Source organism: Pogoniulus pusillus, chromosome 31, assembly GCF_015220805.1.
Source record: "Pogoniulus pusillus isolate bPogPus1 chromosome 31, bPogPus1.pri, whole genome shotgun sequence".
NCBI classification, from domain to species: domain Eukaryota; kingdom Metazoa; phylum Chordata; class Aves; order Piciformes; family Lybiidae; genus Pogoniulus; species Pogoniulus pusillus.
In genome coordinates, this window is record NC_087294.1 from 812,988 (window position 1) to 828,452 (window position 15,465).

Consider the following 15,465-nt stretch of genomic DNA (forward strand, 5'->3'; position numbering starts at 1 on the left):
CCCCGCCCGCCCGCCGCCGTGCCGCGCGGCTGACGCACCGATAACGTCCGTCCGGTCGCCGCGTTCCACTTCCGGGGCGTCCTGCCGACTCGCAGGGGTGGAGCAAGATGGCGGCAGTAGCGGCGCTACCGGTCTCCTTCTCGGGCAGGTTTAAGGGGTCCGTCGCGGCCTAACGCGCACCGGGGGGGGGGCGCGGAGCCGAGGGTAACTGAGGGGCTGGCCGATGCTCCTGCGGTCGGGGAGCGGCCGGGGAGCGGCCGGGTTTGGACGTTGGGCCCCTCGGCCTGGCCGTGGGAGGCCGGCGCTCGGCCCGTTGATGAGGGCGGGGGCAGCGCCAGAGCCGCTGCTGGGGTCGCACCGCCGGCAGGCGGCGCTGTGCGCGCTGCAGGGCAAGCCGTGAGCCGCCCGCTCAGGGGAGTCGTGGGCGGGGGGCTGCGCCTCCTCGGGCTGGGTGCCTCTTTGGACCGGCGTTTTCTGGTCTTGCCCTCGTTTGTCTCTGCCCTTGCCCCGGCATGTTACTGACTGGAGTAGGTCCTGGGAGGCTATAAATTATGTTTCTGTTTTTTCTGGTTCGCTGTTCAGTTGAGTCCCCGGGAGTGGAGTTACAGCTGACAACTGAAATCTTCAAATAAATCTGTTTTAAACGTTGGTTTCGAGGGCTGGTCATGCATGACTTACTGTCCTCATATACAAACAACGTTTGGGCAAACTGCAAGTCAAGAACAAAGAGCAAGTCGTGTGCATTTTCTTGACAGAAGATAAACTCTAAACAAATCTCCACGGTCTTTACATCTGAGTAACTAAACAGTGCGTTTTAGTCTAGCATGAACTACATTTTTCCTTTTGGCAGGGCTGGTATTTAAGGTTTTCACACTGAAAACAATGCTGTTTTTCTTCAAAAGTAACCCTAAGAACCCAGCCAGTTTATGATATTTTTGTTTGCTTTTCATTGGTGCCCACTGCTTTAAAGGCACAGAAACATCTGTGATTATCCTGGTTTGACTGCAGCTGGCGACTGTACTCCATACAGCTGCGTGCTCATTTCATACCCCACCCCCAGCGGAATGGGAAGAATTGGAAGGGTGAAAATTGGAAAAATTGTGAACAGAGATAAGAACTGTTTAAAAATTGTAATGAAAAAGAAAGTAACAAAGAGAAATAACCCAGAAACAAATCAAGTGAACAAATGAAAACAGTTCCTTTCCAAGTGAGCAATACCTAGCTGGTCCTTGAAGAGTGGCCTCGCTGCCAACTTTCCCCCAGGTTTATATGCTGAGAATGGTGTCATATGTTAAGGGAACATATCTGGCCAGTTTGGGTCAGCTGTCCCAGCTGTGTTACTCACAACTTGTGCACCCCTAGCCTACTTGCTGGCAGGGAGGTATGAGGAGCAGAAAAGGCCTTCACTCTGTGTAAGCACTGTTCAGCAATAAGTAAAGCGTCCCTGATTTAGCAAGGTGTTTTTCAGCACAAATCCAAAACACAGCACCATGAAGGAAATTAGCTGTACCCCATCCAAAACCATCACAAAGGCCGTGCATTTATTTAAGCAAATAGAAGATACTTCATCATTTCCTCTCTACAACAACAAAATTTGATCCTCTCCCTTTTAGATCTTTTGCATATTTTACAATTAAAGACAGACTGCCTCAGATTCTCACAAGGGTTATTGATACTCTGCATCGACATAAAAATGAATTTTTTGAAGAACATGGTGAGGTAAGAGTAAGGTCTGGTTTTGCCTGAGATTTTTTTTCCCCTGTAACCCTTGAGACCCCCTTTTCTGCTTTGTTTTTGCTGGTTTCTTGCTACAGTCATTTCTTGTCAGTCTTAATCTCTTTATCTGTCTTTTTTCACTTTATATTCTGTTGTAGCTGTTTTTCATTAATTTTCTAACTCACCTTTCTGTCTAACGCTTTTCTGATCTGTCTTCTGCAAGTGCTTGACTTTCTCACACTTTCGTGGTAATGCAGTGTTTAACAGACTGTAGTGACTTCTGAACATGGCAGTGTTTCAGTACTCCATTCCCTTCTAATAAGTCTCGTCTAAAAAGAAGTCCCATGTGCAGTTCATTTTAGAATCTTAGGTGTAAAACGGGCTTCATTCACCAGAATGTGTTCAGTGGAATCAAAGTCTGATTTGCTGGGGCTTCATATTTGGCATTTAAAAACTTGCTACTTTTACCTTTCATGAAAAAATGATCTATGTCTTTACAGGAATAAATATTCAGAATAGAATGTTCTTCACTTCTTTCAGAAAGGTGTTGAAGCAGAGAAGAGAGCTATATCTTTCCTCTCCAAACTACGCAATGAACTGCAGACAGACAAACCAATGACCCCTTTGGAAGATGAGCTACCTGATGCTGCACTGTGGAACCAGTACTTAGACTACCAACGAAACTTATCAAATGGAAATGGAGAACCAAGTTGGTTTCAGTCCCCTTGGTTATATGTAGAGTGTTACATGTATCGAAGAATTCATGCAGCATTAGCACACAAGTGAGTGTTTATTACCTTGGTATGTTACTCTGCAAAACCTCATTGTTTTCCATTTTTATTTTAGGAGAAGAGAAGACAACTGGGGAGTAAGGTAAAGAGAGATCTTGGGCTTTTCCCATACTCCTTTTCCCTTATCTCCCACCTCAGATTTAAAATGAGTACTTGCTCTTCTTTATTGTAGCAGAATTTGAAGCTTATTAGTATTTTTATGGTTTGGTTCCTGTGACTTGGGCTACATGAAAACTTTTACGTGATTATATAGCTTGATCCTGCAGGCTAATGCTTACTGAAATATGAAAGTTATTTAGCATTTCTAAAGGGTTTGTTAGTCTACAATTATCTTTTAAGACACACGTTAGCCTAAAACACAAAATGTGAGAGCCAGTAACTGTTTGGGCATTCTAATTTGTTTTGCTGCTCGAAATCTGAAGTTACCATTTGAAAACTCTTTCTTAGAGCAGTAGACACAGCATAAGCAGCCCTTGTTGTTCATTCCACACCATTTTCTTGGTTACAGCAGTGTTTGCAGACCTTATATTGTATTAAATTTGGGAGGTGATCCTGGTTAAAAATAACTTGGCACGAAAAGTTTCTCATACTGCAGAGAGGTGCCAGTACAATCTAATCGGGTAGGAAGGAACAGTTTTAAGTTCCTGCTGCTGCCACAAAAATTGAAAGCTCTATGCATACTGGATTTACCCTTTCTATTACAGATCCACACAGTAATCGGTCTATTGGTATATTGCGTAACTTGATCTGTTGTAGCAAAAACTTCAAATATGAGAGGAATGTGGTGGATTGCATTGAGAAAACTGAGCAGACATCTTTCCTTTAAGTTTCTTAATCTCTGTTACTCAGCTTCTTTAAGCATATGCTTGGATGGGAGTTCAGTTATTTGTTGAAAGATGGACATACACTTATGTTTCATAATAGGTGCTATATTTCTTACATATTGCAAAAATTGGATTGTCATATATGTTAGTTTTCTAATGTCCTAGTTAAAAGCTTTCATGAGAATAACTTTGTATCACTGTAAGAGATTTTGATATGGGAAGCACAGATCAACCCACTCAAATACACTTAAACCTGGGCCAGCAGTTTACTACATTAGTTCACTTGTATGTTGCAGTTTTAATTCTCCATGTCTAAGGACTGGAATTCAAAGTTACCACTATAGGTGCAGTTCCCAAGATTGTTGTGACTGAACACTTGCTCACTTTCAGGGTATTTGCAAGGAGTATAAAGGTGTCTTGTAAGCTGTCTGCTTCAGCAAGATACACTCTCAGACTGTTACTGACACATATGAAAATCTTGTACGCCAAATCACAAGTGGAAAATACAATTAGATCTGTAATATGGCCTAAAAAAAGATGAGTTTTGAGCTTGCATAGCAGATGTGGCAAGTATGTTAATATATTTGTTCTCCTGTTTCAGCCCTCCTATTGACAACTTTGATGTATTTAAAGAAGGAAAGGCTCAAAATTTCTTTGAATCCCAAGAGGCTGTTATTGCCCTGTGCACTTACTTTCAGGAACTTCTTAAAAATATCAAGGATCTAGATGAAGGGCAACTTCAGGAGGAACTTTTTAAGCTACTGCAGGTAAACTAGTAGTGCTTAATGTAAGAATTTGAAATATCTAGGCTATGGTACAAACGAAAACCTGAGGTTATAAAGAGTGTGAACTGGAAAATACAACTCTTTTGTTTGTAAGAAAGCAGTTAAATCCTGACTACCACACTGTACTGCTGCTACTCTAAAAATACTTAACTGTTATTTTTATTACACTGCTGGTCTTCATTGTGTATGCGAAAACCCAGCTTACTCTTCTTCAAAACCAGTATCTCTAGAGCATTTTAAGTCAAGTTCCAGATGGCCTTTAGTCTCGTTGTATTGAGACTGAACACATTTTTAGATTTCTTTGGAAAAAAATTTAGAAAGTCAGTCTGGGCCACAAGTGGTTTAAAAGCTTTGTAACTTGGAAAATAAGGCCTTTGGGTAGAACACAAAATACCTTAGGGTTGCACTTAAGTCCATTAGCTGTCAGCAGCCCACACTGCTATATTTGATTAATCTTTATAAAGACCTCATTAATGTGTACTTAAAATACAAGTTCTTACTTGGCAGTGTTCCCACTGATATTTTCTGGAGTTACAGTATGGAGAATATTTGTGGTTTAAGGTTTGTGATTGGTGTTTTTACATTGATTTAAATCTTCATCTTTATCAATTCTAATACGTGATTCAGATGCTGCATAAATACAGGACATTTTCCTTCCACAAAATCTGATTTGTATTAAGATTTCAATACAAGAAGATCATTTTTATTAGAACTTGGAGGAAAATGTGGAGTTAGAGCCTTTGTGTCTCTAAAATAAAAGCAAAGAAACAAAATCTTTAGTTTATATGAAGTTTAGAGTGCAACTACCCTAAGACTTAGCAAACATTTTTGTTCTTCTTTCCTAGGTGTCCTTGTGGGGCAATAAGTGTGATCTTTCCTTCTCAGCTGGTGAAGGCAGCTCTCAGAAGTCTAATCCTTTACAATCCCTGGAAAACTTGATGTCTTACATCTTAGTGAATGATATGGAAAAACTTTGGTCACTACTTGTAAATGCCAAAAAAGGAAATACAGAAGAAAAAAATGTTAGAGTCGACATAATCCTGGATAATGCTGGGTTTGAACTTGTCAGTGATCTTGTGTTGGCTGATTTCCTGTTACTGTCAAAGCTAGCAGACAAAGTCCATTTTCATGGAAAAAGTATTCCATGGTTTGTGTCAGATACCACAAGGCATGATTTTAATTGGACTCTTAAGCAACTGCAGTCAGCTAATCATATGTGGATGTCTAGATGTGGTATAAACTGGGAGGGCAATTTGAAAAAGGGAGTTTGGGTTTACCATGATCACATGTTTTGGACTTTACCACATGACTTTTCCAGTATGGCTGAAGTTGCTCCTGATTTATATGCTGATCTACAGAAGTCAAACTTGCTTCTTTTCAAAGGTGATCTAAACTACAGAAAATTAACAGGAGATAGAAAATGGGAATACAGTGTTCCATTTCATCAAGCCTTGAACAGGTTTCATCCTGCTCCTCTTTGTAGTTTGAGAACACTCAAATCTGACACCCAGGTTGGCCTAAAACCTGGGCAAGGTGAACAAATTGGGGCTTCTGAACCTGAGTGGATGATAAGTGGCAAATATGGGGTAGTTCAATTTGATGCTGCTCTCTAATCAGATGGCTCCTAGTACTCTGAAAAGGAGACTGAGTCTGAGTTTTAACTACTTCCTCTGTAACATGTTTGATTTCAGCCAAGATTCTTTGATTGCACTTTTCCCTCCCAAATGACTTGTTGGTTTTGTTCCACAAAAGACTGATTTTGTGCATAAGTTTGCAAGCAAGCTGTCTTTGTATACATAAATCAGTCTGCATTTCAGTGTGTTTTGTTTTCCTAATATCCAAAGTCATCAGATGCTTAAGATGAGCATTTAGTTGTCCATGCTATTTTTTTTCATCGCTAAGTGAATTTCTGGCTAACGAGTGAAAAATCTGCTTCAGAAACCATTTTCCTCATCCACCATTAACTTATGTTTACATATGGCAGGATAATTTGTGCTCCACATGCCATGCATTGCATGTGAGGGAATGTTTTTGAGAACGCACAAATGAATTCCAGATAGATTCATTGCAACCCACTGCAACTTGAAAATTGAGATGACTTCTACCAAGACTTTATTGTATACATTGTTTTTCACTTGTTTCCTGTATCCATGGACACATAACTTCTGATGTTTTGACTATAGTTCACTGTACCTTAAGAGTAGAGTTCTGGGGTGATACCCTGTAAATATTAATTTAGAATTTAAGAATTAAAAATTCATTTTAAAATACAAGTGGATGTTGCTGGCCAGTTTGCCCATAGGAAGGGAGTTGTCTCCTTTGGTAGTAAGATCACTGGGAAAAAAGACAGTCTCGTTTTAAGACTATGGAAGATAGTGTTTACCTAAGAAGTACTACCAAAGAAAAGCATACAGCACCACCCCCCACACCAGCCAACCAACCCAGCTTGTTACATTAATGCAGATTTGAATTAAAGCTAACATGTCAGCAGTTTTTGTGGTTCAAGCATTGCTGCCTCTGTCTATTGTAATAATTCTCTTTATTTGTCAAATCTATTTGTTATTTTAGGAATGCCATAAATTTTCACAGGGAAAATAACAGCCTCAATTGGATTGAGACGTATATGTTAGAGAAGCATATGCCACACAGGTATTTGGAGTTGTTGGATGCCCATTTCTTCTCTTCTGCACTGGTCTCAATTACTCAGAATTTAGAGTAAAATTTCTGGATGTTTCAGTTGTTTATCAGAGTGAAATGGGAGCAGACATGGGTTATCCATTTATAAAGGAAAAATTAAAAACCAGATTCTGTCAAGTCTGTCATGATTTGAAATAAAGCCTTTGATAGGTGCCTGATGTGTTGCCAGTGGTAACCGCTAGTTTGTTAGAAAATGGTGTCAGAATACCTGTAGAATCTGACTGAGTTATGCTCTTGTCTGGAGCTGCTAAGATGACATGAACTTTCCTCTGATAGCAAAGGTGGCTCTGTTACAAAGAAGAAATGACAGGAGAGAAACTTCCTTTTCCATTTTATGTATGTCTTACACAGTGAAAAGGAGGGCACAGACGTGACCGTATGTGAATACATCCTAGAAGTGGTACTATGGCAAGAGAATTAGAATGTCTGTGTGGTAGAAAGTATATGTAGAAAACTTTTGCACTTGAGATAAAGATAGGCTTTGACAAGCCTAAAGAAGTGGGAGAGGGGGCATGAGGCAATATTTTATACCTTCCAGGCTTTGAAAATGAAGCCAAATTCCTCCTCTTGTCAGAGAAATCACTGGCAAGGTATGTCATTTGGAGAGAATCAGCTGCTGCTTATTGTGTACATACAATAAAGATCTATAGTGGATAAACTTGCTCCAGCTATTGATTATTTGTATTTGTGTTCTTACATCTGAAATCATATTAATATTTTATAGTTGCAGGGTCAAGTATTCAAAAGCTGAGATGCTAGGAATTTCAGGAGGTGAAGTGATATGGTAGATATAGTTCTACTTCTGAGACCTAGGTTTAGTGTTCCCATCTCCTTTACATCTCTGGCATAGCACTGGCTTAGCACTCCTGGAAGACGAATTCATGCTCATCCTTACTTACCTGATTGAGTTGCATAAATTAGAAATCCAGTCCAGAGAGATGAATTACAGAATCAACCAGGTTGGAAAAGACTTCTAGCATCATTGAGTCCAATCTATCACCTAACTCTTCTAAATAACTGAACCAAGGTCAGACTGTTTAGGACCAATGGCTGGAGAGAGCTCAGGAGGACTCCAGCTTTGGTTCTTTGTTTTGGTAGTTTTTAGTGTAAAAGTGTGACAGAATGAGACTGTCTTTACTCTTTTTTTCTAAGGAGAAAGGGCAGTAAAATACACTCTTGCTGAATCGGAGATGAATACGGAAAGGTTCTATTTCAGGATGTGCAGGAAAAGATACAGCATATATGAATCCTTAACACCTAGCACAGATACAAGATACATAAGAATTCCCCCAACCCAAACCAAAACCACTAAAACCCCAATGCTCATTGTCTCCCAGGCAGGCTCCAAATAGGCCGGATTCACCACGGATGCGGCGTTGAAGGCTGCAGCCTACAGGGTACTCCTACATAGTTACCTAGTTACCCAGGTAAGGATCCCTCTGGAGAGTTGGAGAAAAGAGAGCAAATCCACCTTGCTGCTTACTTTTAAAGTGTTTGCAGGATTTCTGGGATTGAATAACAAAATTAGGATATCCAGGGCGACCAGTCCCTCCCCTGTGATGGATCTTGGTCTTTGGATTTTTTTACAAAATCTGGGATAACCTGGAACACATCAACCCATGACATGCTTTGACCAAATTTATAAATGACATGATGAATCTGGGTGTTGGAGCCTCAGTTTCTCATCTGTGAAAATGCTGTTGTTTTAAATGCACTTCAAAGCAACAGCTTTGGGTCAAGAACAGAGGGATGGTAGCTCTAGAATATGTGCTATGGAAATTCCCACCTTGTTCATAGAGACAACATGATTAGAGGAAGAAACCTGCTTTCTCTGTGGGCATGTTGTTCATAAGGTGCTGACTTAAATTTGCTGCAGAGCTTTGAAAGTGTGGACAAGAAGAGAAAGAATCTTTCACTGTTGAGGCCACCCTTGAAGAGTAATTTGCCTCCTACACATGGGGAGAAACTTGTTTTCGTTTTTCAGTGGTTGTTAATCCATCTCTCTATGTCCAGATTAGTTTCAAAATGTTAATACTTCTTGGAACTTGACATGCAGGTGAGTGAAAATCAATATTCTGCAGTAATGATAAAATAGAATCCTACAAAATGCTAAATCACTTAGGAGATGCAGCCATTTTCACACAGTGTTGCTGAATCATCTCATTGGAGATTCTTCCATTAGTATTTGTGAGGAAGTAAATTCCTGGTCATTTCATGAGTACCATAAGACATGTAATTATTATTTAAGTGAATGCTAATGTAAGACAAAGAGAAGCTTGTATGGTTTTATACAGTGTGACTGTAATGTAAAGGATGCACAGCTCTAACTTCCAAATACTTAATTCTGCACTTTGGCCACAACAACCCTAAGCAGCACTACAGGCTGGGGACAGAGTGGCTGAAGAGCAGCCAGGAAGAAAGGGACCTGGGGGTACTGGTAGATAGTAGCTGAACATGAGCGAGCAGTGTGCCTAGGTGGCCAAGAGAGCCAATGGCATCCTGGCATGGCTCAGGAGCAGTGTGGCCAATAGGACAAGGGAGGTTGACTGAATAGGGCTGAGTGATAGTTTGAACTGGATGATGTTGGAGGTCTCTTTCAACCTGCTTGATTCTATGAATTATTTGGTTTCTGTATCTGTAATTGCAAAGTGCAGACAGAATCAAATATGCAGCATGCTGTTCTGTCTGTTGGCTGTATTTCTCCAAAATTTGGATTAATTCTGTGCAATAAAACAGGTTCTGTAATGTCATGCAATGCCACAGGGAAGACAGATACTCTGATACTTAACTCTGATGAGGTGCTGTGGTCTGCTGATGGGTTAGCTATAGTTTAATTGAACATAGGAAATGCTTTTGTGTATGTTCAGTGTTAATTGTGTAATACAGCTGCATGAAATGGCAGCGCATGCCTACTGCACTTGGGTGGGATTTACTGTCGTACAACATAAAGCATATATTATAACAATAGCACATGCTGTGGTGTAGCATAGGGCTTTTCTTGCCTGATCAACAAGGTTACTTCTGTACACCTGTGTTACAACTCATTTCCCAGTGTAACTCAGGGGGTACTGAACTCTGTGCTCAGATTTTGGAAATTTTCACTTCATGTGCCATTTGAATACTTATAACAAAAATAAGGGCATTTTCAGTCATTCCAAAGACCACAACAGGCCAGTGACATCTATTTTTTTACTCCACCTTTTGAGCAAATGTATTTGTAAATCGCTTTTTGATAGGAATTATTTTCATTTGTGATGAACCATGAGGAAAAGTAATGTCACAGGCATAGTGCAAAACCAGTACACACATCTGTCTGAATATTCAACAGTTCATTAGACAAAATGTGCAGTAACTCTGTATATATCCAGGACTTCTTAAGTGTATGAGGAAAATATGCTGTTTGCATGACTGGAAACTTACAGGAACATTGTAGTAAGTTACATAATTTTGTGCAAAAGTAACACATCATTGTATTATTTCAGTGGCTGGGAAGGCCAACTAAAATAATTCATGTGCTGGTTATAACGGTCCTGTTGTTTTTTTCCCGATCTGTTGGTGGCAAAAAGCATGTCAGAAACATTTCCTATACCATGGATTCTTTATGTTTGCTTGTTTGGTTGGATTTTCCTAAAACAAGTTTTAAAACTTCTGTGCTTGGTTGATTGTGTTTCACAATATTTTCAGGAAATTAAGCATTGCTAAGTTCTCTCAGCTTTGCCTGAATTTTTTTTTTCAAAGACTTGAGGAGAGAAAAAAAATTGTTATGTATATTATCTGCATGCTTAAACAAGATGATTGCACTTGGTTCTTTTGAAATCAGATGAAAACCCCAATGGTAAAAGATCCATTTTAGGGTAGTGCTTTGGAATTTTTAAATTAATTTAAATACAAACAATTAAAATAATAAAATCATACCTTTCATTAGGAGTTAATCATTCCATTCTTAAGAATGGGTTTGACCCTAAGGACATTGTGACCTAGATCAGTTTTGACTATTACAATGTTGGTGCATCTATACTTACCACTCCTGCAGTGTTCACGAAGGGCCCAGTAAGTTGTCTTTTTTCTCCCTTCCTCATATCTTTTTTTTTTTCTTTAAAATAAAATTGGGGGGGGGGGGGGGGGCTTTTTTGGGGAGTTTTTTGTTGATTGTTGGTTGGGTTTACTTGGTGTTTTTTTTTAAGTTGTGCTCTTAAATTACTATGCCAGTTTTCTTTTTATTAAGTTCTCATAGATCTGCAAACTGATTTGCCAGCAAAATACAGATAACTGACACAGAAATACCATAATAAGCATTTGTGTCACTTACTAGGCAATCTCTGGTTCAAGTGTCCAGAAAGGCTGAGCTTTTGGGGTACTCAAACAATTGCTTTCCATCTGCTCATATCCTATGAAGTACAAAGGATGTCTCATCTGAGTGAGGGGAAAGCTTACCACACCATTGCATGGCTTTTAGCTTTGAAATTACTCTGATACACCCATTCTTATTTACTTACAAAAAAAAACAAGTGGGAGCAGATATTTTGGCACCTGCAGAAATATCTCAGTTGTTACATTTTTGGGTGCACTGGCTACTGGAATTGGAGTCTCATATTCAAGATCAGTTTTAGCCTTCTTCATCAATAGCGAGCTCTTTCATGGAAGGGGGAAATAGCTATTTCCAAAATTACAGTGACTATGACATATTAAAGAGATTCTGCATCATTCTGTGCTCAGAAAAGCTAAGAACATTCTGTTCATGTGTTTTATGTAACATAAGAATCTTGTTAATGAAAATGACTCAGAAAATGACTCTCAGAAAGTCCCTCTGAGATCTCTGCCTGTAGTATTTAGCAAACGAAGACTATAATACTTTAAAATGTGAGCATGCTTTAATAAGATACCTTTTCTCTGACTGAAATGGTTTGAAGGATCAGTATTGCACCCCCTCAAACTGCTCCGTTCTTTTTCAGAGTTAAATGACAATTCTGCTCTTATTTTTGTCTTGCCTCGCTTTTGCAGCTGGGTAAGCATTCTCTCACCATCCACAGGGGTGTAGAAGCGGTTGAAGTATAGCTCCTGAACCGGCTGTGGCGCTGCAGGACTAGTAATGGGGAAGTGTGCCCAAGCACATGCTAAGGGAACGCCGGACAAAGTTTCGCAATCATTTAATCCTGCATCTGCATGCTACTCCTATAGTTGGATAGATCAGGATAGGTTTTTTTGCGTGTTCAAACGTGCAGAGGACATTAACACTTGTGCCAGATCTATGCTAGTTTTACGTAAGACCTGCCAGCACAAATTTAACCTGTCAGAAATACCTAATAAATTTCAATTGCAGAATGAGTTTATCCTGGGTCAGCATTTTGCACCATGCAACAGTAGCAGCTCTGACTCACGACTTTTGAAATTATGAAAGCTTGTCTTTCATCTGTCTAGCCAGCAACATAGTGTTTAGGTACATCACATAACAAAATAGTCACAGGCAGAAGAGGCTTTGTATTAATCAAGGTCTGTACCACTTCAGGATAATCTTTGGCTCAGGAACTGAAGTAGTTTATTTGGGAACTAGAGACTGTCTGGGTGTTTCTGTCTGAGCTGTATGGAGATAGCCTGGGCACACAGTTCCCCTCTGGCCAAGCTCTTTTGCTGTCTGCTTTCTCACTGGAGTCCTTTTAAGAGTTAGCACCCTAGGACCCCTAGCAAAACTAGGGTCCCTCCTTCCAGGCCTCTGGGTTCAAGGGGTGTCTCCCTACAGAGATGCCCGCAACACATTCTGCTCTTTGCATGCCCATCTGCTTTGTCAGCACCAGATAATTTTGATTCAGAAATGCCCTTCTCATGTCACTCCTTTACTACATCAATAGTAAACGCATTTGCACAGACAGTTTGCAAGAACAGTGGTTTTCATAATGCATTTTTATACCTCCTATGCCACCCTGTGTTGCTGTTAGCTTACACTTTGCCCATAAGAATGAACTGGAAACATATCACCAGGGAGCTGTCGTCACCTTACACACTGACAGGGACTGTGCCTTTCCCTAGGGAGTCCCTGAAATGGATGCTGAAATGTGCTGTATGACCTCAGTCCTGCCAGGATCTCCATTTCCCCTGATCTGTCCCCAGCATTGCTTCCTCATGTTAAATTATTTTTTTTCCTTCCTTCATGAGTTTAGTGGTGGGTTCCAGCTGGTGTGTGCCATTGTCTAGCTCTGTGCTTCAAGCCATGAAGCATTTTAAATAGGGTGTTGACCCACAGCAGCTCCCTTCTGCTTGGGCAGTGGTCTTCTCTGTCCTGGGCAGCAGCAGAGTGGAAAAAACCAAAACAACCCAAAACACCAACCCCAATCAACCAATTGCACCACAACACAGCATTATGCATAGCTTTTTCACTTTATTCCTTGGAAAACACGAATAAGCCAGTGTTCCTAGGAAAGGTGAGGTACTTTTTGACCTTTGAATGAGTAGAGAAATGGTGCAAGGAGTGCCACAGGAACCATCAGAGGGCTGAAACACCTCTCCTGGGAAGAAAGGCTGAGAGTCGAGGCTGTTCAGCCTGGAAAGCAGAAGACTTCAGAGAGGACTTATTGCAGCTGTTCGTTACTTTAAGGAGAGGGAATGGTCTTTTTAGCAAGGAGTACAGAGAGTAACAGTTTGAAATAAAAGGTTAGATGTAGACTAGATACAAAGAAGAATTTTTTTTACAGTGAGGGTGATGAAACAGTGGGACAAGTTGCCCAGAGAGGTAGTAGATGCCTCATCCCTGTAAACCCCTGGTCTGGTTGGACCAGACTCTGAGCAGCCTGATTCAAAGATGTCCCTTACTCATTGCAGGAGGTTGGACCAGAAACTCTTAAAGGCCTGTTCCAACCCAAATCTTTCTATGATTCTACAGAGATCACTCTCCCCAGAGACACTGGGGCAAGCTTGATTAAACACTCACACAGATACACCCGCAGTTTGTTGTTGATACACCCGAGGTTCAATTCTGTTTTACTGCCAGCTTCAGTTCTGTTCCCATGCTTATTTACTTTATTTGGAAGGGAACTGATTGGAGGAAAGCAACATGGCTTGGATGGCAACACTCTGTGCTGGGTTAGGAACTGGCTGGAGGGCCGGACCCAGAGAGTGGTGGTGAATGGTGCCACATCCAGCTGGCAGCTGTCACTAGTGGTGTCTCTCAGGGATCAGTGCTGGGCCCCATCCTCTTTAACATCTTCATAGATGATCTGGATGAGGGCATGGAGTCAGTCATCAGCAAGTGTGCAGATGACACCAAGCTGTGGGCAGATGTGACTGAGTTGGAAGGCAGAAGGGCTCTGCAGCAGGACCTTGACCGCCTGGACAGATGGGCAGAGTCCAAGGGGATGGCATTCAATAGCTCCAAGTGCAGGGCGCTGCACTTTGGCCACAACAACCCCATGCAGAGATACAGGCTGGGGTCGGAGTGGCTGGAGAGCAGCCAGACAGAGAGGGATCTGGGGGTGCTGATTGCTACCCACCTGAACATGAGCCAGCAGTGTGCCCAGGTGGCCAAGAGAGCCAGTGGCATCCTGGCCTGCATCAGGAATGGTGTGGCCAGCAGGAGCAGGGAGGTCATTCTGCCCCTGTACTCTGCACTGGTTAGACCACACCTTGAGTACTGTGTTCAGTTCTGGGCCCCCCAGTTTAGAAGGGACATTGAGATGCTTGAGTGTGTCCAGAGAAGGGCAATGAGGCTGGGGAGAGGCCTTGAGCACAGCCCTACGAGGAGAGGCTGAGGGAGCTGGGATTGGTTAGCCTGGAGAAGAGGAGGCTCAGGGGAGACCTTATTGCTGTCTACAGCTACCTGAGGGGTGGTTGTGGCCAGGAGGAGGTTGCTCTCTTCTCTCAGGTGGCCAGCACCAGAATGAGAGGACACAGCCTCAGGCTGCACCAGGGGAGATTTAGGCTGGAGGCGAGGAGAAAGTTCTTCCCTGAGAGAGTCATTGGACACTGGAATGGGCTGCCCGGGGAGGTGGTGGAGTCGCTGTCCCTGAAGCTGTTCAAGGCAGGACTGGACGTGGCACTTGATGCCATGGTCTAGCCTTGAGCTCTGTGGTAAAGCCTTGGACTTGATGATCTCTGAGGTCTCTTCCAACCCTGATGATACTGTGTGATACTGTGTGTGTGAAATCCCTTTCAGCTGGAGTTATTTCAGCAGTGACCAAGCCAGGCTGTGGGACTGGGTTTACTTCAGGCTCTGTGAGGAGAGAAGGGAACCCTGCCTAAGGGCATGCTGCTATTCACATTAATTTTCTCTGCTTGCCTCTGTTTTGACTTTTCTCAGGAAAATGTTGAGGTAATTTCCAGGTCTACAAAGGTGTTTTATGTCTGTTGGAGGCGGGGGGGAGTTTATGCGTGCATCCCTTTGTAGACTGCTGGCATTGACTGAGTGCTGTGCCTGCGCTCGGTACCCGGAGGACCCTACTAAGGCCCCCGCGGCCTGCCCGCCCCAGCCCCGCCGCCCCGGGCAGGAGGGCGCAGGCCGCGCTGGCAGCCTGGCGTTGCCAAGGGGACGGCGGCAAGCAGCGGCGGCCATGAGCGGCCTCGGAGCCGGCAGTGCTGGGCCCCGCAGGGCCTCCGCTGCCCCCTGGCTGGTTGACGGGGGCAGGAGAGCGGCAGCGGCGAAGGTACCGCGGCGCTGGCGAGCAG

General features: G+C 42.4%; 1 protein-coding gene across 2 annotated transcripts in view; it reads left to right on the plus strand.

Moving 5' to 3' along the window:
* The first annotated feature begins 30 nt into the window (after window positions 1–30).
* Window positions 31–15,465, plus strand: part of LOC135189256 (damage-control phosphatase ARMT1-like) — a 61,976-nt gene continuing 46,541 nt past the window's right edge. The window contains exons 1-5 of one of the 2 annotated variants that reach the window (XM_064169409.1): window positions 31–157; window positions 1,614–1,719; window positions 2,257–2,498; window positions 3,933–4,098; window positions 4,962–5,702. In XM_064169409.1, the coding sequence (XP_064025479.1) occupies window positions 108–157; window positions 1,614–1,719; window positions 2,257–2,498; window positions 3,933–4,098; window positions 4,962–5,702 (1,305 nt within the window). In that variant the 5' untranslated portion in view covers window positions 31–107. Of the gene's footprint in view, window positions 158–1,613; window positions 1,720–2,256; window positions 2,499–3,932; window positions 4,099–4,961; window positions 7,472–15,465 lie in introns of those variants that run through there. The other variant, XM_064169408.1, reaches the window with a different exon arrangement.